Below are 24,407 nucleotides of genomic sequence, written 5' to 3'. Positions count from 1 at the left end.
TGCTGGTTAGTTGTATGGTGGCAGGAAGAGTAGGGGCCATGGGGGGTCTGTGGATGCACATTATTATAGTGTGGTACATCATGGAGCAGAAGATTTTTTGTATGGTTTAGTCTATAATACTACCTATAAACTTGTCTGTGGTCTATATTGCTACCAATTTTCTGGTCAAGATTCTATTTTATTATCTATTATCTGGTCTGGGGTCTGTATTATTAATAAGTATATGGTGTGGTGGCATATGCATAATATGTTTTCTGATCTGGGAAACTAAGTGTTGTGCAAATTACTAATGACCTCAGCAGTATATATTTGGCAGATGTTTGGATATTTCCAGGGAACTGGAAAGTGTAATTACAACTCTTTCATTTTGTTCCAGGTACAAACATATATGACCCTCTCATGAAGGCTGTGGAGATACTAAACAGAGCACATGATTTAAAGGAGGTTCCAGAGAGAAGTGTGTCTTTAATTGTGCTGTTGACTGATGGCCAAGCTAGCACAGGTACTTTAGCTGTATTTTTATTTATAATTAACAATGATAATTCTTTATTTATATAGCGCACACAGATTACGCAGCGTTGCACAAAGCTTGTCAAATCAGTCCCTGTCCCCAATGGGGCTCACAATCTAATCCAAAATTACTAATGTGTTCCTGATTTGCTAATTTCGTAAAAAGATTTTTATCTATGTCTCCAATGGAACTTAAAGAGATTTTATCCCCTATACACAGGATTTGATCTATCGGCGGTCCAACCTAGGGGGTATTTTTCAGTAATCCTGACCTGCCCCATATAGATTAGGACTGTTGGTATCAGCCTTCCAGCATGCTGTCCCTGAAGTCCCATAAAAGTCAATGGAGCATGGGACAAAGCTCCAACATAACTGGGTACAGTAACTGGAGCTCAGATTTCTATAAAGTGAACCCAGAAACCTTTTTTTACTTGTATCTCAAAGAATTACTAAGCAAAATGCACCTGAATTGTGTCTTAATATACACTAACTACATAATCTACACTATTTTGCCTCACTCTACAATGAGTATAGTAAAATGAGAAAAGAATAGGACTTAAAGGGAACCAGTCAGCATATTTTTTCTCATTAAACTACCAGCACCCTCAGGTACAGTATGATCTCACCCTCTTTTACCTCTCTTAAATCTCCTCCAAAGTCATGTAAAAATTAGCAGAGAAGAGTTATATTTACTTGAGATGAATGACGTTTAGAAGCTGCAGGGGGAATGTCACGGGGGGCTGCAGACGCCCTTCTTTGGTTCTATAGTGTCTACAAACATGTTTTTGGTGACATATTAGACTGGACTAGAATCTCATCTTTCAGACTGCATCAGCCATGTGATTCAGTGAGCTACAGAACTGGAAAATACAGACATTTAAAAAGGCAGGAATTTAATTAAATTTTTTTCCAGCAGCTCACATTTCCAACTATGGGGATCATTTACTAAGGGCCCGAATCACTATTTTTCGTCGTGTTTCCCGAATATTTCCGATTTGCGCTGTCTTTCCCTGAATTGCTGGAAATCCCTGGGTTTTTGGCGCACGCGATCGGATTGTGGCGCATGGGCGCCGGCATGCATGCGACGGAAATCTGGAGGTGTGGCTGTCGGAAAACCTGACGGATTCAGAAAAACTGCAAAATTTAAAAAAATAAAAGGGGCGCTTGGCACGCGCTTACCTGCACCAGGAATAGGATAGTGAACTCCGGCGGACCTCGGCGCAGCAGCGACACCTGGTGGACATCAGGCACTACCTTAGTGAATCGCCGGAAGACCCGAATCCTCGACTGAGAACGCGCCGCTGGATCGCGACTGGACCGGGTAAGTAAATGTGCCCCTATGTCTATAACTGCCTGTATCTGCAGTTCTGTAGATCAAAGACAAAACTAAAAAATCTCAGTGTTTTCTAAAAAAAAGTTCTCATTGGTGAGTGTGACACCTCATTAATATACTGTTGGTTTTCAAGCTAAACTCTGTCTCTTTTCTCCAATATGGTGAATCAAACACAGTCGGGATCCTGGAGGGCGTGAAGAGTAGAAGTAAAGGAAGATATACAGTATACTGCCTGGGTTTCGGCTATGGGGTTAACTATGGTTTTCTGGAGCAATTGGCATTGGAAAATGCTGGAGTTGCACGTCGCATATATGAGGACTCAGATGCTACCTTGCAGCTACAGGTTAGAGTTTTCCACCATAACAGTCATGATAGTTAGTATAAGAATAGTCTTTTTAGTGGAAAGCTGTCATTTCAAGTACAGTATATACAGACGGTCCCCTACTTAAGGACACTGATCTTACAGACGACCCCCAGTTAAAGACGGACACCTATGCCCACTGTGACCTCTGGTGTGGCTCTCTGGATGCTTTATTATAGTCCCAGACTGCAATAATCAGCTGTAAGGTGTCTGTAATGAAGCTTTATTGATAATCCTTGATCCAATTACAGCAAAAAAATTTTGAAACTATAATTGTATATACAGTTTTACATAAAAATTCAACTAAAGAACAAACCTATGGACTATCTTATATGTAACCCAGGGACTGCCTGTAATTAACCCCTTCCGACAGGTCCCGGTCCATAGCCGGCAAGTCTTTGCTGCATATTGCAGCAAAGGCTTACCGGTAAGCTGGATCAATCAGACAACCTAGGGTTAAAGTACCCTAAGGAGTCTGAAAAATAGTAAAAGTAAAAATAAAAAAAAGTTTAAAAAAAAATTATAATAAAAAAACCTAAAAATTCAAATCACCACCCTTTCCCTAGAACTGATATAAATATTAATAAACAGTAAAAATCATAAAGACATTAGGTATCGCCGCGTCCGAAAATGCCCAATCTATCAAAATATAATAGCGTTTTTTCACTGCGTTTAACCCCGTAACGGAAAATAGCGCCCAAAGTCGAAAATGGCACTTTTTTGCCATTTTGAAAAATATAAAAAAATTAATAAAAAGTGATCAAGAAAATCGCACAGTGCTAAAAATGATAGCAATGAAAACGCCATCAAAAGTCGCAAAAAAGACACCAACCACAGCTCCGTACACCAAAGTATGAAAAAGTTATTAGCGCCAGAAGATGACAAAATGAAAAAAAAAATTTTTGTACAGGAGGTTTTAATTTTTGTAAATGTATGAAAACATTATAAAACCTATACAAATTTGGTATCCCCGTAATCGTACCGACCCAAAGAATAAAGTAGACATGTCATTTGTGGCTCACAGTGAAAGCTGTAAAATCCAAGCCCCGAAGAAAACGTCGCAAATGTGTTTTTTCACCATTTTCACTGCATTTGGAATTTTTTTCCCGCTTCCCAGTACTCGGCGTGGAATATTAAATACTGTCTCTATGACGTGCAATTTGTTACCCAGAAAATAAGCCATCACAGAGCTCATTAAGTGGAAAAATAAAAAATTTATAGATTTTTGAAGGTGGTGAGCGAATAATGAAAGTGAAAAAGCTAAAAAGGGCCAAGTCGTTAAGGGGTTCATAAAATAATATAGTAAAATTACTGTGATACTAAGATAAGTTTCAGACCACAGAAAGGTCCCTTTTTCTGAAGGGAAATGTTGCATGCAGAGTAAATATTTACTGAATTTTCCTTATGGGATCTGAAGTGCCTATCCGCAGAAATGTTAGTGTCTTGACCCACAGGTTTTGCATCCACTTATGTTTTTTAGTGTATTACACAAGAATTTTCTTTTACTATACAGTTAGATATGTTGATACATAGATATTGACAGACAGACAGACACTCTAGGTTGAACAGTTGGACACTCTTGGTTAGTAAACTACATAAATATGTTTTTTTTTCCTCAGGGATTTTATAAGGAGATAGCAAACCCAATCTTGAAGGATATTGAAATGAAATATCCAGAGAATGTCGCCTCCAATGTCACTCAGACCAACTTCAAGCAACTTTTTGATGGAAGTGAAATTGTGGTCGCTGGGCGCATCGCAGATAACAGCCTAAATTCATTTACTGCAGATGTGACCGCAGAAGGGGTAAGTTAGATTTATGCTCAATAGAAACAGATGATTTAAAACAATTACATGTAGCAGGGGCTGTCTGGTATGCTGCACTGCTACATGTTTGGTTCAATTCTCACACAAAACCAAACCACTCAGGTCAATAGAATACACTCAAGAGTATAGAAAATAAATCATTGCAGTATTAATTTTTCAAAGATGGTCACTAAGAAGTTCTAAAAGAAAGTAATTTATTTATACATGAAAAATCAAAACGAAAACTAATGTTACTGAGGTCAGAAAGAATGGATAGAGGACTAATTTTAGGCCTTATGCACGTGGCCGTATATGCTGTGAACTAGCTCTACAAATTGCGGCTAGCTCACGGTCCCCATAGAGACCAATAGTGCACAAATCCCCCTGCCAAGGCTAGTTGCTAGGGGCGTCAATTTGCCATGTTGGCTTTTCAGCCAATCCGCCAATATGTCTGGGTCACTTGCGTAGAAACCCCAGAACCGAAAGGAAACATCAAGTCCACTCATTTCTACTACTACTAATATTAAAAAATAAAGATAAATCTTTATTTCTATATCTCCATTATTGTCACGGTTACACCTGCAATCCTCGGTACGGATCGTGGGTACACCCATGCCCTCATCTGTGCCCCTGCTGCCGCGCCTGCTCCCCTGGGTCTGTACTCACCTCTCCCGGTTCCTGGCTCCTGGCTCTATTCCTGCCATCCCGAGGTCCTGCCATCCCGAGGTCCTGCCATCCCGAGGTCCTGCCTTCCCGTGCTCCTGCCTTCCTGTGCTCCTGCCTTCCCGTGCTCCTGCCTTCCCGTGCTCCTGCCTTCCCGTGGTCCTGCCTTCCCGTGGTCCTGCCTTCCTGTGGTCCTGCCTTCCCGTGTTCCTGCCTTCCCGTGTTCCTGCCTTCCCGTGTTCCTGCCTTCCCGTGTTCCTGCCTTCCCGTGGTTCTGCCTACCTGGGATCCTGCCTTCCCGTGGTCCCTACCTTGTCTGCCACCAGGCAGGCCTAGTCTCACCTGTGGAGCAACCTGGTACTTTCCCACTGCAGCAAGACCATCCCGCTTTGTGGCGGGCTCTGGCGAAGACCAGGGGTCCACATAGACTCCGCTCCCGGATTGTCGCTAGTACCATCATCCCGCTGGGGGGGCCCAGAGAGTCCACAGACTTTTGCCCCAAGAGACTATCCCACACCCCCGTGCGTGACAATTATATTACACAATACTTTATAAATCATAGGTTACCTATACAGACTAAATAAGACATTACAGATTAGTAATATAGTGAGAAGAAACAATAGGAGGAAGGCCCTGCTTGCAAGAGCTTACAGTCTATGAAGAGGTAGCCGGACACAAGAGATAACATAGAGCAGTGATGGCGAACCTTTTAGAGCCTGAGTGCCCAAACTTCAACCAAAAGCCACTTATTTATTGCAAAGTGCCAGCGCAGCACCTTAAGCAGTAATGTATTTCTCCTTGTTCATTGACAACTTTCAATCCTTCAGCCTCCCAATGATACCAACCCAGTTGAAAGGAGGAGGGCAAATTCATCAATCATTGTAGGAAGGCTCTGCAGGCAGATTCTTTGAGTTCTGTCTGGTGAACTTCCTTCTGGGGTGATGGCCTGGGTGCCCACAGAAAGGGCTCAGAGTGCCGCCTCTGGCACCAGTGCCATAGGTTCGCCACCACTGATATAGAGGATTAGAATAAATCAATTCATAAAATAAATAGAAACAATACCCCGCCAACACAAAGGCAGTGATACAGTGCCACATAAAAGGTTCTGGATGTACCCGCACTTCTGTCAGCATGACTTTTAATGGAATAAAGAAACGGAAGCTACATTCAGACGGCCGTTGCCCGCCGTACCTTAGCACGGCGGGCACAGGGTGGCGCGCGGGGAGAGGAGGAGGAGGTGAGCGCCGCTCACACCCGCCCCTCTCCTCAGGAATATATGGTGCACAGAGCCGTATTCCATCGAAAGATAGGACATGTGTGCTGCACTGTACCGCTCCCGTTGGGCGCCGTGCGCCCAATGCGATGTATGGGTGACTTATATACGTCCCCCCTTACGTTCATGTGAGTGGAGCCTAAATCCTAGAGTGGTCTAGTGTGCCGGCTTTCTTACAGGTTTTCTACCACATAAAATGTTGGTACATAAAATTAGATTGCTCGGACAAAGGCAAAATCTGTGCATTTGTGTTAGAACTTGGCTTGGTGATAAAATAGAGGATTGCCATTAATGACATATTCTCAGATTGGGTTGGAATTACCAGTGTGGTGCCTTTTTTATATTTTTATTAAATATCTCATGAAGGTTTTACAGTTTAATTTGTTTGCAGATGATGCTAAGCTCTGTAAAGTACCATATATACTCGAGTATAAGAATAGTTTTTCAGCACAAAGAAATGTGCTGAAAACCCAAACACTGCTTATACTCGAGTAAAAAAATATATCAAAACTCACCTTTCCGGCTTCCCCCGTTGCTGGCTATATACAGGGGCAGGGGACTGGCCATATACAGGGGCAGGGGTCTGGCTATATACTGGTGGATATAGGCTGGCAGGTCATATACTGGGGGGCATGTGCTGGCTGTATACTATTGGGCAGGGTCCGGCAGGGTATATACTGGGGAGGCTATGACCAATGTATTTCCCACCCTCGGCTTATACTCGAGTCAATAGGTTTTCCCGGGGTTTTGTGATAAAATAAGGGGCCTCGGCTTATACTTGGGTCGGCTTATACTCGAGTATATACAGTAATTAATACAGAGTCAGATATAAGGTATTTGTGAAAATTGGAGGATTGGACAGAGAAATGGCTAAAGTTTAATGAAGATGAATGTAAGGTAATACACTTCAGCCATGAAAAAATATTTGAGAAAATAATGAATTAGAGCAACAATTGGGGTTTTAGAGGTTTCCATGTAAGAAATTGGCAGATTCTTAAAATGTGGCAAGAACGTTCAAGTTATCAAATTCAATTCAGAGTCCAGCACAACACTAAGACGGCGAATCTCCCGCCTTTGTGTTAAAGTAATACTGCAGCCAGAAATGGAGATGAGAGGTCAGGGTTGGGTTAGGTAGTCGCTGGCGGAAAGTAAAAAACTTTAGATTTAGAAAGATGACTCTTCATTTAGAGAGAGGAAGCAAGTTCTGCAGTAAGGCAGCCATGAAGTATACATGCAGAAGTAAAGATGTGCTGATGGTTTTTCCAATGGGGACACTGTATAGTAAGAGGAGAAGAGATAAACATACACTGAAAGTTCCGACAGAGAAATTTTGTTTTTGTTTAAGACTTTATTTTCAATTTTCAAAAATGTAATACAATGTATATCCAAAACAACATCTACCTCAGGGGAGTACAAAGTACAATCGTGAGTATCCGGCAAAAGTATATAAAGCGCATCCTAGGATAATAACAGCAATCAGCATGAATGAATGTCCATTCAAAAGTCATGAATGGATGGCCATTCTCAAGCTGTGGAAAAAGGTACCGGTACCCTCCCCACATCTTGTGCACTGGTTAGATGGAAGTCTGTGCATCTGACACGAAGGTGTCAGATATATTTGATGTAGCCATTTGACCTGTATCACCTGATCCCGAGCACTGATAACCGTTGTTAAGGTGTCAGTCCAATTCAGGAATATCTCTGCCAGATACGAAAGCTTCTCTCATAGAGTTAGGGCTGAGTGTCCATTAATGCCTTCTCAATGTGAACCGTAATATTACGGCACACGAGGGCTGCGGGGGCTTGGAGAGGGCTCTCGGGCTGAGTCCTCTATATAGCCGGTAAGTCTCTCCTGCATATTGCAGCAAACACTTAACTTAAAAAAATGGTGTCGCATTGGCTACTAAGGCTACAAGACTTCCTGAATGTAACCTATTCGCACATTGTAGTGAATGAGGAGGAAATGGTAGTATGGCAGTATATGGTGGGATCAATCAGACAACCTAGGGTTAAAGTACAGGAGGTTTTAATTTTTGTAAATGTATGAAAACATTCTAAAACCTATACAAATTTGGTATCCTCATGACCGTACCGACTCAAATAATACAGTAGAAATGTCATTTGGGGCCCACAGTGAAAGCCGTAACATCCAAGCCCACAAGACATGCGTTTTTTCACCAAATTTTTTCCCACTACCCAGTACACGGCATGGCATATTAAATACCATCACTATGAGGTGCAGTTTGTTACACGGAAAACAAGCCATAACAGAGCTCTTTACATGTAAAAATAAAAAGTTATAGATTTTTAATGACGGGGAGTGAAAAATGGAAATGCAAAAAAAAGGGGAACGGTGGTTAAGGGGTTAATTGTTTATAGAATGTGGATGTAGTTTTCAATAGATCCTTAGTCCTAGCAATGGCTTCTAAAAGGCTGTGCTCAATCGTTATACCACTCCTTAAACTGCATCCCCAGCGCGTGCCGTTACTGCAGATACCCGTAGAAGGCAGTAGAGTTCCAGAGTTAACTCTTGACTTAAGAAAATTGGTCACAACACAATTGGTCAAGGTTTCATAAGGACTATTAATGGATTATTGGAGTCTACCCTTATCCACCACACTGCAAGTCAATTATACTGCTTGGTAATATTTCTGGATGTGGGGTAATGCCAGGCCACCCACATGGGATTATTTTAGTGAGTTGAGAAGTGATTGCTGGGGAAAGGGACTGTATGAGATGTGATGAGATGGGGCCGCTGAGGCAGGTAGTTGGGGCAAACAAGGAAAGGACTGTGACTAGCTCAAGGAAAGCAAATGAGATACAGGGCTGGGGATCTATGGAGCTAGCGGATTGGCATCTTCCACAGTTCCACTTTTAACAAGAAAAACATAACCAGTTCCTCCAAAAGATTTGAATTCTTTTCATCAACCTAAACACTTGTGTTCATTTTGATGATACAATGTGTGACTATTGATTTTACATTGTATAATATATACTATATTATCAGATTTTATTAATTTTATATTGCTTTCTATAATCCTAACAGGCTGATAAATCAGTGAAATATAGTGAAAATATTAAACTCCCGAAGGAAGGTGTAAGCAAAGAACAAGAATACATCTTTGGTAGTTTTACAGAGAGACTTTGGGCTTATCTCACTATACAGCAATTACTGGAAAAACGGTAAGAGCTTCTGTGACAAGCAGTACAAGAATACTTATTCTCAACACATGCCACATAGGCAGATGTAATACATAATTTATTTTCCACAAGAGAGTTACATTATAGAGAGATACATAGTATAGGAAACGCCATCTCAATAATCAAGGTCTTCCATTCACTTTCCATTGTGGGTAGAGGATGATTCAATTATTTATATTGGAAAACATTCCATTTTTGTGCTATTTTTTCCATTTTGAATAATAGTAGTAAGTTATTGTTTTGCAATTTTCAGCCGCAGAGTTTATGATGATCTCTTTAGTTTAACCCACCCTCCAAAAACAGAAAGAAAATCATTAAACCCCATTTGAAAAGTCAGCTACAATCTATTGTTGTCTATAAGAATGGGGCTACTGTAGGTGAATAAAAAAACATTAATTATGAATAAAAAGAACATTAATTATGGCTACTGGTGAGGGGGGGGCATTAATTATGGCTACTGGGGAGGAGGGCATTATTTACAGCTACTGGTGGATGGGGGGGCATTAATTATGGCTACTGGTGAGGGGTGGACATTAATTGACTACTGTGGGGGGCATTGACATTTGGCTACAATGGGGGCACTATGACTATTTGCTGCTTTGGGGGTCCTGTGATGTGTACTTACCTGGTGCTGCTGATGTCCTGCGCCGCGGTCCGTCTGATCCTTGTCCGAGTGGTCGGACCACTCCCATCCGTCGCTATCTCTCAGCATTGTAAGGACTGGGACATGGTGTCGGATGGTAGCTTCTGGCCAGCCGAAAGCTCTCTGTGTGCCCCTGTAAAAGATCTGGGGCACAGATCAGACGGATTGCGGAAGCAGCACTATAAAAAACTGAAATGCGGGAATAGGGTTCGATGTTTGTATGCATAGCAAGGAGGGCCCTGTTGGGAATTTTGTCCTGGGGCCCAGCGGACTCTAGTTACGCCACTGAATCTGGTCTATAAGTAAAAGCAATGTAAGAAGATAACATGAATTCCAAATGTCAGTCTAAGGTCATCCTAATATAGCTCCATAGACCTTACAGGTTATGTGTGAAACTTATAAGCTCTCATTCTGGATAAGGAGACATTACTTTTGGCCATCTTTACTGTGTTCAGGTAATGGTTCAGTATAAATGAGAATGATATATTATTTATAATAATTAACTGTTTAAATGCAATTCGATGACAGGGTTTATGCTACAGCAAACGAAAAGGAAAATCTGAAAGCCCAGGCCCTTGATTTATCCCTCAAATATAAGTTTGTCACTCCACTGACATCAATGGTGGTTACGAAACCTGAAGATAAAGTGGAAAAGGAAAAAACCATAGTGGCTGATAAATTTGTAGATGGTAAGATGTAGTTTCATATTATTACTATGTTTGTTCATTGGTTTACATGTATACATTGTATACATTGTGTATTACCCATAAGCATATGTACTATATTCTATTATTATGTACAGCTCTGCATAAATATTGAGACTCTTAAAGTTCAAATGATATGTAATTCAATGTGCAAAACAGGCACAAATACAACAAAGTGAAGAAATACTGTGTAAATAAGTTTCTCTGTTAATGCTGAAGCAGATGTCCAAGCCTTGAAACCAATTTTTCACTTTGGTTAGGATTTGACACCAGAGGAACCACATGGAACAGCAGCCACAATATTTGCACATTCTTTGTTACCATAATCATTCTTTACTTACTTGTTCAAAATGTGATGTTTATAGCTAGAACTAGAGATGAGCGAGCACTAAAATGCTTGGGTACTCGTTATTCGAGACGAACTTTTCCCGATGCTCGAGTGCTCGTCTCGAATAACGAGCCCCATTGAAGTCAATGGGAGACTCGAGCATTTTTCAAGGGGACCAAGGCTCTGCACAGGGAAGCTTGGCCAAACACCTGGGAACCTCAGAAAAGGATGGAAACACCACGGAAATGGACAGGAAACAGCAGGGGCAGCATGCATGGATGCCTCTGAGGCTGCTTAATCGCACCATTATGCCAAAATTATGGGCAACAGCATGGCCATGACAGAGTGACAGAATGAAGCTAGATAGCATCTAAAACATCCAATAATTGACCCTGACACTATAGGGGACGGCATGCAGAGGCAGCGGCAGCAGGCTAGAGAGTGTCATGGCGACATACCCTAAATGGACTCAGGCTTCAAACCAATGGGTGGCAGAGAGGAACCAAAGGAGGTGAGCAACAAGCGCTCAAATAATATCGGTACATGATAAAAGTTTGCCAGTATATTTTGTGGATTACACAGCAGGGTGGCGACAAAGTTAACATGGAAGCCATGAAAACAACCCAAAATTCTGCCTGACACAGCTCGTTTGATAAGGGGACCATGTATGGAGGCAGTGAACTAGTAGTAGATTAAAGGTGCTGCAGTTAAAACTATGTTAGTTGGATCTTGGCATGGAGCTGGCGCTCCGCTGCCAGGCGAGCTTTCGCCAATCCAAGCCCCTGTCTCTAGGCTACTCCCCAAACAGCACTTCTAAGAACCTTTTGTATAAGATCAAGTGTAGTAGCGTTCTTATAAGTTTAGGATATGGCGGGTGAGGGGAATGTAAACAGATGCGCAAGAAGCGCTGAAATAATATCGGTAAATGATAAAAGTTTGCAAGTATATTTTGTGGATTACACAGCAGGGTGGCGACAAAGTTAACAAGTTTGATGCGGAATGCCCTGTAATAGCTCTTGGGCGGTGTGCCTTTTATCGCCTAGGCTCAGCAGTTTGAGCACCGCCTGCTGTCGCTTAGCGACGGCACTGCTGCTGTGCCTAGAGCTACCGACTGATGGCGCCATGGCCACGGATGGTAATTCGGAGGAGGAGGAGGTGGAGGAGGGGTGGGAGGAGGAGGAGGTATACTAGACCTTTGAGACCTGGACCGAGGTAGGCCCCGCAATTCTCTGCGTCGGCAGTATATGACCAGCCCCAGGGTCAGACTCGGGCAGCTATATGGACGACTTTTGGAGGTAGCAATGGAGACAACGTGTGGAGGCTGCTATGGAGACAATTTAATTTGGATAGTGCCTGTATGTGGCAGTCCAAAAAAGTTTTCAAACCAGAGGAGCAGGTAGGTGGCCCTCCAGTAAAATGGAATAGATTGAGTGCCTGTATGTGGCAGTCCAAAAAAGTTTTCAAACCAGAGGAGCAGGTAGGTGGCCCTCCAGAAAAATTGAATAGATTGAGTGCCTGTATGTGGCACTCCCAAAAATTGTTTAAAACAGAGGACCGGGTAGGTGGCCCTCCAGAAAAATTGAATAGATTGAGTGCCTGTATGTGGCACTCCCAAAAATTGTTTAAAACAGAGGACCGGGTAGGTGGCCCTCCAGAAAAATTAAATGCATAAAGTACTATAGCTAGAGCCAGTGGACCCTGTCAAAAAATAGCCAGTTTCCTCTGCTTTACTGTACAAAGAGGAGGAGAAGGAGGAAAATGAGGAGGAGGAGGAGTGGATCAATTATTCAGGTTGAGCTTCCTTCACCTGGTGGAGATTGGAAATTATGAGAAATCCAGGCTTTATTCATCTTAATAAGCGTCAGCCTGTCAGCGCTGTCAGTCGACAGGCGTGTACGCTTATCGGTGATGATGCCACCAGCTGCACTGAAAACCCGCTCGGACAAGACGCTAGCGGCAGGGCAGGCAAGAACCTCCAAGGCGTACAGCGCCAGTTCGTGCCACATGTCCAGCTTTGAAACCCAGTAGTTGTAGGGAGCTGTGTGATCATTTAGGACGATGGTATGGTCAGCTACGTACTCCCTCACCATCTTTCTGTAAAGATCAGCCCTACTCTGCCGAGACTGGGGACAGGTGACAGTGTCTTGCTGGGGTGACATAAAGCTGGCAAAAGCCTTGTAAAGCGTACCCTTGCCAGTGCTGGACAAGCTGCCTGCTCGCCTACTCTCCCTCGCTACTTGTCCCGCAGAACTACGCACTCTGCCGCTAGCGCTGTCAGAAGGGAAATACTGTTTCAGCTTGTGAACCAGGGCCTGCTGGTATTCATGCATTCTCACACTCCTTTCCTCTCCAGGGATGAGAGTGGAAAGATTTTGCTTGTACCGTGGGTCCAGGAGAGTGAACACCCAGTAATCGGTGCTGGAATAAATTCTTTGAACGCGAGGGTCACGGGATAGGCAGCCTAGCATGAAATCTGCCATATGCGCCAGAGTACCAACGCGTAAGAATTCACTCCCCTCACTGGCCTGACTGTCCATTTCCTCCTCCTCCAACTCCTCCAACTCCTCTTCTTCTGCCCATACACGCTGAACAGTGAAGGACTCAACAATGGTCCCCTCTTGTGTCTCGCCAACATTCTCCTCCTCTTCCTCCTCATCCTCCTCCACCTCCACCTCCTCCGATATGCGCTGAGAAACAGACCTAAGGGTGCTTTGGCTATCAACAAGGGAATCTTCTTCCCCCATCTCTTGTGACGAGCGCAAAGCTTCCGACTTCATGCTGATCAGAGAGTTTTTCAACAGGCCAAGCAGCGGGATGGTGAGGCTGATGATGGCGGCATCGCCACTGACCATCTGTGTTGACTCCTCAAAGTTACTCAGCACCTGACAGATATCAGACATCCACGTCCACTCCTCATTGTAGACTTGAGGAAGCTGACTGACCTGACTACCAGTTCTGGTGGAAGTTGACATCTGGCAGTCTACAATGGCTCGGCGCTGCTGGTAAACTCTGGATAACATGGTCAGTGTTGAATTCCACCTCGTGGGCACGTCGCACAACAGTCGGTGAGCGGGCAGTTGGAGGCGGCGCTGCGCTGCCCTGAGAGTGGCAGCATCTGTGCTGGACTTCCTGAAATGCGCACAGATGCGGCGCACCTTCGTGAGCAAATCAGACAGATTGGGGTATGCCTTGAGGAAACGCTGAACTATCAGATTTAACACATGGGCCAGGCATGGCACATGTGTCAGTCTGCCGAGTTGCAGAGCCGCCACCAGGTTACGGCCGTTGTCACACACAACCATGCCTGGCTTCAGGTTCAGCGGTGCCAGCCACAGATCAGTCTGCGCCGTGATGCCCTGTAATAGCTCTTGGGCGGTGTGCCTTTTATCGCCTAGGCTCAGCAGTTTGAGCACCGCCTGCTGTCGCTTAGCGACGGCACTGCTGCTGTGCCTAGAGCTACCGACTGATGGCGCCATGCCCACGGATGGTAATTCGGAGGAGGAGGAGGTGGAGGAGGGGTGGGAGGAGGAGGAGGCATAGTAGGCCTGAAACACCTGGACCGAGGTAGGCCCCGCAATCCTCGGCGTCGGCAGTATATGACCAGCCGCAGGGTCAGACTCGGTCCCAGCCTCCACCAAGTTAACCCAATGTGCCGTCAGCGATATATAGTGGCCCTGCCCGGCAGCACTCGTCCACGTGTCCGTGGTCAGGTGGACTTTGTCCGAAACGGCGTTGGTCAGGGCACGGATGATGTTGTCTGACATGTGCTGGTGCAGGGCTGGGACGGCACATCGGGAAAAGTAGTGGCGGCTGGGGACCGAATACCGAGGGGCGGCCGCCGCCATGAGGTTGCGAAAGGCCTCGGTCTCTACTAGCCTATAGGGCAGCATCTCCAGGCTAAGCAATCTGGAGATGTGGACATTAAGGGCTTGGGCGCACTATATTTGCGTTTCCGCTCCAGCGTCTGGGGTATGGAGAGCTGAACGCTGGTGGATGCTGTGGAGGATCGTGGAGGCGACGATGGGGTTTTTGTGGCAGGGTCCTGGGCAGGGGGCTGACTATCAGCTGACACAGGGGAAGGAGCAGTGGTGTGCACGGCCGGAGGTGAACGGGCTTGTTGCCACTGAGTGGGGTGTTTAGCATTCATATGCCTGCGCATACTGGTGGTAGTTAAGCTAGTAGTGGTGGAACCCCTGCTGAGCCTGGTTTGGCAAATGTTGCACACCACAGTCCGTCGGTCATCCGGTGTTTCCTTAAAGAACCTCCAGACTTCTGAAAATCTAGCCCTCGCCGCAAGAGCCCTCGCCACGGGAGCTTCACTAGTTGACACATTTGGCGCTGATGCACCAGCTCTGGCCCTGCCTCTCCGTCTGGCCCCACCACTGCCTCTTCCAACCTGTTCTGGTCGAGGACTCTCCTCTGTCTCAGAAGCACTGTGTTCACCCGGCCTATCAACCCAGCTTGGGTCTGTCACCTCATCATCCTCCGATCCCTCAGTCTGCTCCCCCCTCGGACTTCCTGCCCTGACAACAACTTCCCCACTGTCTGACAACCGTGTCTCCTCATCGTCGGACACCTCTTTAGACACTTCTTCCACTACGTCAAGAAGGTCATCATCACCCACAGACTGCGACTGGTGGAAAACCTGGGCATCGGAAAATTGCTCAGCAGCAACCGGACAAGTGGTTTGTGACTGTGGGAAGGGTCCAGAAAACAGTTCCTCAGAGTATGCCGGTTCAAATGCCAAATTTTCCTTGGAGGGGGCAGACTGGGGGGGAGGAGGCTGAGGTGCAGGAGCTGGAGGAGTGCCGATTTCGGTGACATGGGTGGACTGCGTGGAAGACTGACTGGTGGACAAATTGCTCGAAGCATTGTCGGCAATCCACGACATCACCTGTTCGCACTGTTCTGGCCTCAACAGTGCTCTACCACGAGTCCCAGTAACTTCAGACATGAACCTAGGGAGTGTAGCTCTGCGGCGTTCCCCTGCTCCCTCATAAGCAGGTGGTGTCTCACCCCGCCCAGGACCACGGCCTCTGACCCCTGCAGTAGTTGGACGCCCACGTCCCCGCCCTCGTCCTCTACCCCTAGCCCTCGGGTTAAACATTTTTAAAATGAGAGTTATAACTTTAATTTTTTTTTAACTTTTTTTTGTGTTTTTTTGTTTTTTTTGTGATTTTTAGTTTTTAAAACCAAACGATGCTATCCTATTGCTATGGCTATTTTCTAGCCAAGTATGAAAGCACACTACTATGCCAGATGAGATGACGCTGAGTTATTAAACAAAATAAACGTAAAATAAAAAAGGAAATGGCAGACTGTGCCTAATTGAAATCCAACCCCTAATAAATTTTCCCACTTCGGTCTTTGCAATGGATATGTGCGTCACTAAGCGCAAAACACAGCGGTCGCAAGTCTCACTACAAATTGCTCACAATTTGCTAGTAGATGCACTGCAGCAAGTACAGCCACCAGCAGATCAACCAGAAATCAAATATATATAACGCTACTGTAGGCGTAAGTAAGCCGTTTGGATTCTCCTATGGCTATTTTCTAGCCAAGTATGAAAGCACACTACTATGCAAGATGAGATGACACTGAGTTATTAAAAAAATAAACGTAAAATAAAAAGTAAATGGCAGACTGTGCCTAATTGAAATCAAACCCCTAATAAATTTTCCCACTTTGGTGTTTGAGGTGGATATGTGTGTCACTAAGAGCTAAACACAACGGTAGCAAGTCCCCCTGCAAATTCCTCACAATATGGTACTAGCTGCAAATAAAAAAAAAAAAGTATAACGTTATTGTAGCCCTAAAAAGGGCTGTTGGGTTCTTGGAGAATCACTCCTGCCTAACAGTAAGCTAATAGAACACCCTAACGCTTTCCCTGACCAGCAGCAGCTCTCTCCCTAGCGGCATCCAGACACAGAATGATCCAAGCAGCGCGGGCAGCGGCTAGTCTATCCCAGGGTCACCTGATCTGGCCAGCCAACCACTGCTATCGACGTGTAAGGGTACCACGTCATGCTGGGTGGAGTGCAGAGTCTCCTGGCTTGTGATTGGCTCTGTTTCTGGCCGCCAAAAAGCAAAACGGCGGGAGCTGCCATTTTCTCGAGCGGGCGAAGTATTCGTCCGAGCAACGAGCAGTTTCGAGTACGCTAATGCTCGACCGAGCATCAAGCTCGGACGAGCATGTTCGCTCATCTCTAGCTAGAACCCTAGAGTTATGACCTGTAGCTTAGTTTCAGGCTGGTGGTCGAGCATGCTCAGTTCTGGCATTAGGATGGGATAGCCTGGAACTGGAAACTATCATGAGAAGATCAACACTGAAGAAGTGCTATGTTATGTGCACAAGTGGAAGGTTATTTGACCTCCAGCAGACAGAGAAATACAATGGGCAGTCCAAAACAGGTGTCAGAAATGCATGATAGGAATTTACCGTACTACCCACATGTACAGCTGGACATGTCTTCATTTGCAACTCTGAAGAGGGAACATATGGTAGCAGTGTGACAAACGTCAATTTTAAAAGTTTAGAATGAAATATAATGATTTTGTGTGACAGTCTACTTGTCTGAACACTGTAATTTAATGTACCTATTAAATTCATATTTAGGTCAGGCATCCCATTATGGACCAGTTGCACCAGCTGCACCAGTTGTACCAGTTGTACCAGTTGTACCAGTTGCACCAGCTGCCCCAGTTGCACCAGTTGTACCAGTTGCACCAGTTGCACAAGCTCCAGGTATATTTTTTTTATATAATTGATTGGAAATGGCAAAAAATTGTAAAAATAGATAACCACTTTATAGGAGTATTTAAAGGAATGACTTACATGGCAAATCTGAAGCCTATACCATTTGTATAAACCAATCTACCAACCAACAACAGGATAGGTGATATAGTAGTCCTTATGAATGGAGCAGCCAATCAGCCTGCCTACTGTATAAAACTTTTTTGGACTGAAAAGATGATAGCTTTATTTAGTTGCATAAAGATATATGGTACTCATGCTTAACTACTACTGCGTAAACAGGTTCTGTAATTTTGTAATGATGGGGTTCCAGTATTTAGACCCCCGCTGATAAAACTAAACATGCAACCTGTGAATAGGTAATTAGTATATATAGGACTCCCTATGTAAACCTTAAATGGATATTTTAAGCTCATGAAATTAAAATATGTAATCTCTGTGTAATTGGTGGACCTCTGGGACCCTATCCATCCTAAAATGGAAGAGCTGCAGATTCAACCCCTGTTATGGTTCCCAAAATAACGAGCTGTCGTACTGGGAAACATTGAGAATAATAAAATTAAACAACATACGGTAATAATTATAATTCGGGTTGTCTTTGAAAAATTATTTCTATAAACCAAGGCCTTTCATTTGTATGGGTTTTTTTTTTCAATTTAAAAGAGCTATAGATGCCCTAGTTACATTGGGAAACTTGTAAGAAAAACAAAACTATGAAAATGTCCCCCAGGAGTCTTTCATGACAAAATAAAATCTTTTTCTCCATTTTTTTTCATTACATTAACCCTAAAAAAAAATGAAAATGAAAAAAAAAGTCCTTTAACATTTTTTAATTTTTAACTATCCCTATGTGTCACATAAAAAACAATGCAAAAAGTCATGGCCCTTAAACCAATCAGTATAAATATTCACTAAAAATGGTCAGAAAGGGTTTAATAACAGGAGGCAGAAAAACAAAAGCAACTGTAATGTTTTAATGGTTTTCCCAGTACATGATATATCTTTATAGTTTAGTAATAAAACCTAACTTTTATTAATACATACTGATAAAAGGATAGAGACAACTAGGTTATATACGTGTTAAAAACATTAGAGATCAGACCCCGGCTTCAGATAATTGTATGTCAATGCCTATAGGGATCTGAGGGATGTAGATGGGAGGCTGAAGCAGCTATCTAATGAGACGGAGACACTAGCCTGTACCTGTGCTGTTTAGGCACTAAACTCGCTAGGCTAGTCTGATATATTCAAGAGAATATATCAGACTATTCAAGAGAATATATCAGACTAGCCTAGCGAGTTTAGTGCCTAAACAGCACAGGTACAGGCTAGTGTCTCCGTCTCATTAGATAGCTGCTTCAGCCTCCCATCTACATCCCTCAGATCCCTATAGGCATTGACATACAATTATCTGAAGCCGGGGTCTGATCTCTAATGTTTTTAACACGTATATAACCTAGTTGTCTCTATCCTTTTATCAGTATGTATTAATAAAAGTTAGGTTTTATTACCAATCCTACTCTCGACATACCCACAGTGAATAAGCTTAACATAAGAGAGGTGAACAATCTTTATTTCTACACAGTGAATTTATATCTTTATAGTTTAGTCAGTATGGAGCTAGCAATATCAATTATTCAATTATCAAGTTTTAAGGACTGTAACTCAATCTGACTGCCCACTGTCAGTTGATGGCCGGTGGTAGTGGTCCACAGCCTGCAGCAATGTCTTTTGGCATTAAAGCTGGTCATTAAACCCTTTTCAGGCCTGGTAGTAAAGGGTTTTAAAATACTGCTGTTTTGGGAAATTAAAACTAAAACTAAAAGTGTTTTTTCACAGTTGACATCCACTGTAATAAGGTGTAAAAACTAATTATTACAATGCATGGATTTTCACTCCTTGTAATCTATGTTATGTTTTCACTTACAGTTCATTATTATCCTCCTCCAAGAAACTGGGGTAAGAATGATAATTTTTGCAGAAATCCACTACTAATACCTATAACATACAATATAATGTAAGATTTATGATGTGCTTATAAAAGTGTAAAATAAAGCTATTTCACAAATACAATAATATTCAATCATACATAACAGGATTTTCCATGCTTGCTCATTGTGAAATGGAAGTGTATCCACCTTTCTAATATTATTTAACCATTAATTCATGCTAGATTTTAAAGGGTATGTCCAGTTTCAGCAAATGTGAATGTCAAAGGCACCAGTCCATTACAGCTAGCTTAACCATCTGCAGCCCAGAAGTTAGTTAATAGGAGACAGACAAATGTTGTGGAAATCAATTAAGTCAGACGGTTGTAAAATAATACAGTGTTCAGACTAGTACAAGACAGAATGCCAACTTAGTGCAGAGTCACAGTCAGCAGCGCATCTTCAGCCGCACTTTATGGGCAGAGGAGGATGGGCTAAAATATGGTATTGTTTGTATAATGAAAAGTTATGTATTTACCCACTAGACTTTCTGTGTGAGTTCCTCGTAGTTCTATGGATCTCTTTTTGCTGTCATTTATTGATAACTTAAAACATTAATCTATCCATGGTGATGTGATGCTACATGGGCACACAACTTGTTACAGTACACAGCTATGACCACTATGTGACTGTCATGAAGCGTGCACACAGATTTTTAGGTAGAAATGAGAGAATCATGATTCCATTCACTGAAGCTTTGCTGAATTTTTCAAATAATTTGGTTCAAGTCCAAACTGATTTTCTAGTTCTTCTGGAAAACTGTATATAACCCCATCTAGTTCTCTAAAACAATGATTTCTTTTTTTTTTTTTTTTTTTTTTTAATGATGTCCCAATTTTCCTATAAACTGGTATATAACCCCTTGTGGTCCTCTAATACATAGTTTCTTTTATAAAAATGTTGTTTCTTTCATGATCTATAAATTTATTAATTAGGGTCATGATGAATTATGGTAATTAAGGTTATGGTTAAAAGGGGTTTCCCATGAAGGAAAATTAGGCCCTATCCTGTACATAGGGCCTAACTTGCTGATCAATGGGGGTCAAGGTCATGCATGGCCGTCTGCTCCATTAATCTGACGGAGCGAGGAGGTGTTGGACTGAGGTAACTGGGATCCCATCGGACTCCTTGTTTTCATGATCTGTTTCCCTCATCACTGAGACCCCCCCCCCCCTCCTCAGGAAGTTAGGCCCTATCCTGTGGATTGAAGAATGTGTATTGAAGAATTGTATAACTTTTAATCATAAAAACATTAACATTTATCTGGTGAATGAGAATACACCTTTAGGGTCCGTCCACACGTTCAGTTTTTCAGATGCAGTTTTTGATGTCCAAACCAGGAATGGAGTAAAAGTAGGAGGAGGAGCAGTCCCTTTCAATTATTTGTCTCAACGCATTATGATCCACACCTGCTTTTGGCTTTGAAAACTGCATCTGAAAAACTGTTTGTGTGGCTGCACCCTTAACAATTATCCCATATAAGAAAAAAAATCCTTACCGACTCCAAATGACCCCTCGATCAAACTTTCACTTTTAAAAGAGCAATTGTGGACAACACTTATTAGTTGTGGTTAATACAATGAGCTGCAGACAAATAAACTTCTCTCCATTAATTCAGTATATAATTAACCTTTTACATTTTGTGTATTCCAGTCGATTCAGACCCTCATTTTGTGATAAGTGTTCCACGCAAGAATGATGCTTTGTGTTTTAATATACAAGAAAATCCTGGTGTGATCCTAAACCTTATTCAGGATCGGAAACTAGGTAATATACAAAGTAAAGCATAATGTAAATCTATCTGTAAAGCAGTGGAAGGTTGTGTGAAAATAATGTGTTCCTCCCATCATCTGACTCTTATAGCTGAACAATACTTATCCAGAAATATTTGTGGTTGTGATTAATAATATTACATTCTGTGACATGTATTATGCCAAGTTCTTAATTATGGGTAAAGTACTTGGCTTAGGCTTGGTTCACACCACGTTAATTGCCACATGTTGTAAGGACACGTCAGGGGGATTCTGACCTGTCCTCACAACGTATGGCCCTGGGACCCCCTCCCCCCTGAATGCAGAGGGATGAGCGTACATCGGCAGAAGCAGACGATTGGCTGCTGCAGATGAACGGAGTGTTCCCTTAGTGATGTCACTGTCCAAATATGGTATGCGCTTGGTGAAGCTGTGAGGAGGAATGCAATACACTGCATTCGCTCCCCATAGCCGTCCAATGCCTCCGCTAAGGGCATACATTGCTCAGTTGGAGTCTGAAGGACGGAAAGACATAGATTTTTTTTGTCGGACAGGATGTGTAGTGGCCAGACGGAATTGGCAACAATGCCTCATTTTGGCACTATTTGTCAATGTATAGGTTAAGCATATACTTTGGGTACTTCCCCGACGCATAGGCTTAGCATATACAAAAAATGTGAACCCAGCCTTAGTTTGCGCATAATTGTGCATTAGGGCACTTTTCTAGTAGTTGAATAGTTTCCTGTTACGGTCAAGCCAGTGATAAATTCCAGATTACTAGTAAAATATTGAGGTCACACCATATTTGTGATGTGGATATTTGGCATATATGCCCAACATGTGGTTTGTTAATAAGTAGCTATAAGTCATAGTTACATATATTTTTCACGTACCCTCTTTGGGTAGATAAATATGTGGTAAATTGAACTTCAACATTGACTGCTCTTGTAAATCTGAGTTAACCTGGCAATAAGGGAAACACATATCAAAGTAAAATTCTTTGTGTCGAATGTGGATTGCTTTATTTCTATTCTTTACCGGGCATAATGTTATTTCTATCACTGTGATTTGTAGGCATTGCAGTAAATGGAGAACTCATTGGCGATAAGACAAGTGGAGACAACTTGGTGTCGAATGAGACTTACTTTGGAAGATTGGGCATTGTAAATAAAGTAATGAATCTACAAATTGAAGTGACAACTGAGACAATCACTATCACAGATGATGACATCAAGAAAACATTATCCTGGATGAACATAACAACTATCACCAATGATGGGTAAGCAGTTTGTTAATATGTTATTAGTAATTGGACCAAAGCTACTTCAAAATGACCCAATTTCCCTCAATCCATCATGATTATAATGGCATATTAAGAAACCCCTGTCATTTTTGTAGATTCAACCTGGCAATTGATGAAGATAGCCAGCTAAGGTTTTCATTCGGAGAAGGTGCTACATTTGTTGTTATTTTGCATGAAGTTTGGAAAGATCATCCTCTTCACAGGGATTACTTAGGATTTTACACTTTGGACGATCATAAATTTTCCAAAGGTGTTCATGGAATATTAGGTAAGAGACTTATGTTACACTACAAAATATATGGATCACATATTTCATCTTTAGTCTAGCACTCTGAATGCTATTTACCTAATTAATAATTCTCCTAGTGGGTGGAGACTAGGTGCTACACTGTCTCCCATACACTGCACACAGACTGAAGCAGCAGCAACATGGACAACACTATACAGCAGTAGTAAGCAGGATGGAACTCTTCTCCTTGGTTGACTTCTCTAACACCGTCACAGGCTCTGCTGGTGGATATCAGATTAATAACAAAGATTTATCCTGTTAAGAAACTTATGATATAAATTAACGACCTCCATTGTGTTATTGTATCTTCATTGTTTATTTAAGTTCAGTTAATAACACCATAAAATAAAGAAATGAAACATTACTATAGATGCTGTAACTATAACTGTATTTTTTTCTTATAGGACAATTTTTCCATGGTATTGACTATGAAATTTCTAATATTCACAAAACAACCGACCCTGAAAAACCTGATGCAACAATGAAAGTGAAGGATAAATTATTAACAGTCACCAGGTAGGTAATATTCTATTCCAGGGCTAGTACATAAAAACACACCATGTAATAGTGCGGTTTTGTTACTTTTTTTACTGATGTAATGTGAGTGTTTTTTCTTTGTTTCAGGGGCATGCAGAGAGACTACATATATGGCAGTAGAGACTACAGTATGGTTCCCTGCTGGTTTGTTCATTCCAACGGAGATGGGTTGATTGAAGGAAGTCACACGGATTACATTGTGCAAGACATCTTCACCGTGGCTTAAGAGCAAAATGACAATGCAAATTGTTTAATTGGCTTGAATATACAGTGTGCAGAGCTGTCTGCTGCCATCTCAGTACACTGGAAGGTGATCAGTAGGGATGTTGGGTTACTGTTCCCTACTGATCTGATATTGATGTATACAATATTTTTGCTATCCTGTTCTCAGCTGGCTGAGTGATGTTTCTATAGAACTACATAATAACATGAATAAACATGTTTATAAGTCGTGTGTGTTTAAAAATGGTCTTTTAATAACAAGCCCTGGTCAAAGCAGATTCCAAAATTAATTCAATCAAATATAATAATATGGAGTGACCCAAATCTTAGCACCACAGATGAGTTTTCAGAAAATGGGACATGTTAGGAGACATCTCTGCTTTTAACGTAGTGGTCAGAATAGGGAACTGCAGATCAGCTCCCCTTCAGATAGGGTGGGAACACCATTTCTATTTCAAGGGCTGGTGTTGGACTTCCTAAGGGAACTATCCGTCATTAAATATTCTGTATTCTAATGTACCTGCATTTACAGAGTATGTTGTACTGCCTAATATTCAAAGAATGATATCCTCCTGATTTATCATTCCAGGTAAATTTGGCTTAGCTAATCTAGAGTTGATATATTTTTTTTTTATGAATCCTAAGAAAACAGATTAAATTCTCTTAACATCACTATGCCTTAGTCTCAGCATCAAGATTGGTAAAGAATAGGTCAATCTAGCAAAGATGGTAATTTTTAACA

The 24,407-nt window shown here is 42.4% G+C and overlaps 1 protein-coding gene across 2 annotated transcripts in view; it reads left to right on the top strand.

Moving 5' to 3' along the window:
* Positions 1–23,886, top strand: part of LOC140105203 (inter-alpha-trypsin inhibitor heavy chain H3-like) — a 35,692-nt gene extending 11,806 nt beyond the window's left edge. For both annotated transcript variants that reach the window (XM_072129159.1, XM_072129158.1), the window contains exons 10-21: positions 377–502; positions 2,020–2,186; positions 3,824–4,009; positions 8,992–9,128; positions 10,318–10,478; positions 17,438–17,566; positions 19,505–19,534; positions 21,217–21,330; positions 22,389–22,593; positions 22,713–22,885; positions 23,311–23,422; positions 23,531–23,886. In XM_072129159.1, the coding sequence (XP_071985260.1) occupies positions 377–502; positions 2,020–2,186; positions 3,824–4,009; positions 8,992–9,128; positions 10,318–10,478; positions 17,438–17,566; positions 19,505–19,534; positions 21,217–21,330; positions 22,389–22,593; positions 22,713–22,885; positions 23,311–23,422; positions 23,531–23,669 (1,679 nt within the window). In that variant the 3' untranslated portion in view covers positions 23,670–23,886. The remainder of the gene's footprint in view (positions 1–376; positions 503–2,019; positions 2,187–3,823; positions 4,010–8,991; positions 9,129–10,317; positions 10,479–17,437; positions 17,567–19,504; positions 19,535–21,216; positions 21,331–22,388; positions 22,594–22,712; positions 22,886–23,310; positions 23,423–23,530) is intronic.
* Positions 23,887–24,407: the final 521 nt, after the last annotated feature.

This window comes from Engystomops pustulosus, chromosome 10 (genome assembly GCF_040894005.1).
Source record: "Engystomops pustulosus chromosome 10, aEngPut4.maternal, whole genome shotgun sequence".
In the NCBI taxonomy this organism is placed as follows: domain Eukaryota; kingdom Metazoa; phylum Chordata; class Amphibia; order Anura; family Leptodactylidae; genus Engystomops; species Engystomops pustulosus.
The sequence above is the reverse complement of the archived record's forward strand: the minus strand, read 5'-3'. Positions and strand labels throughout refer to the sequence as shown.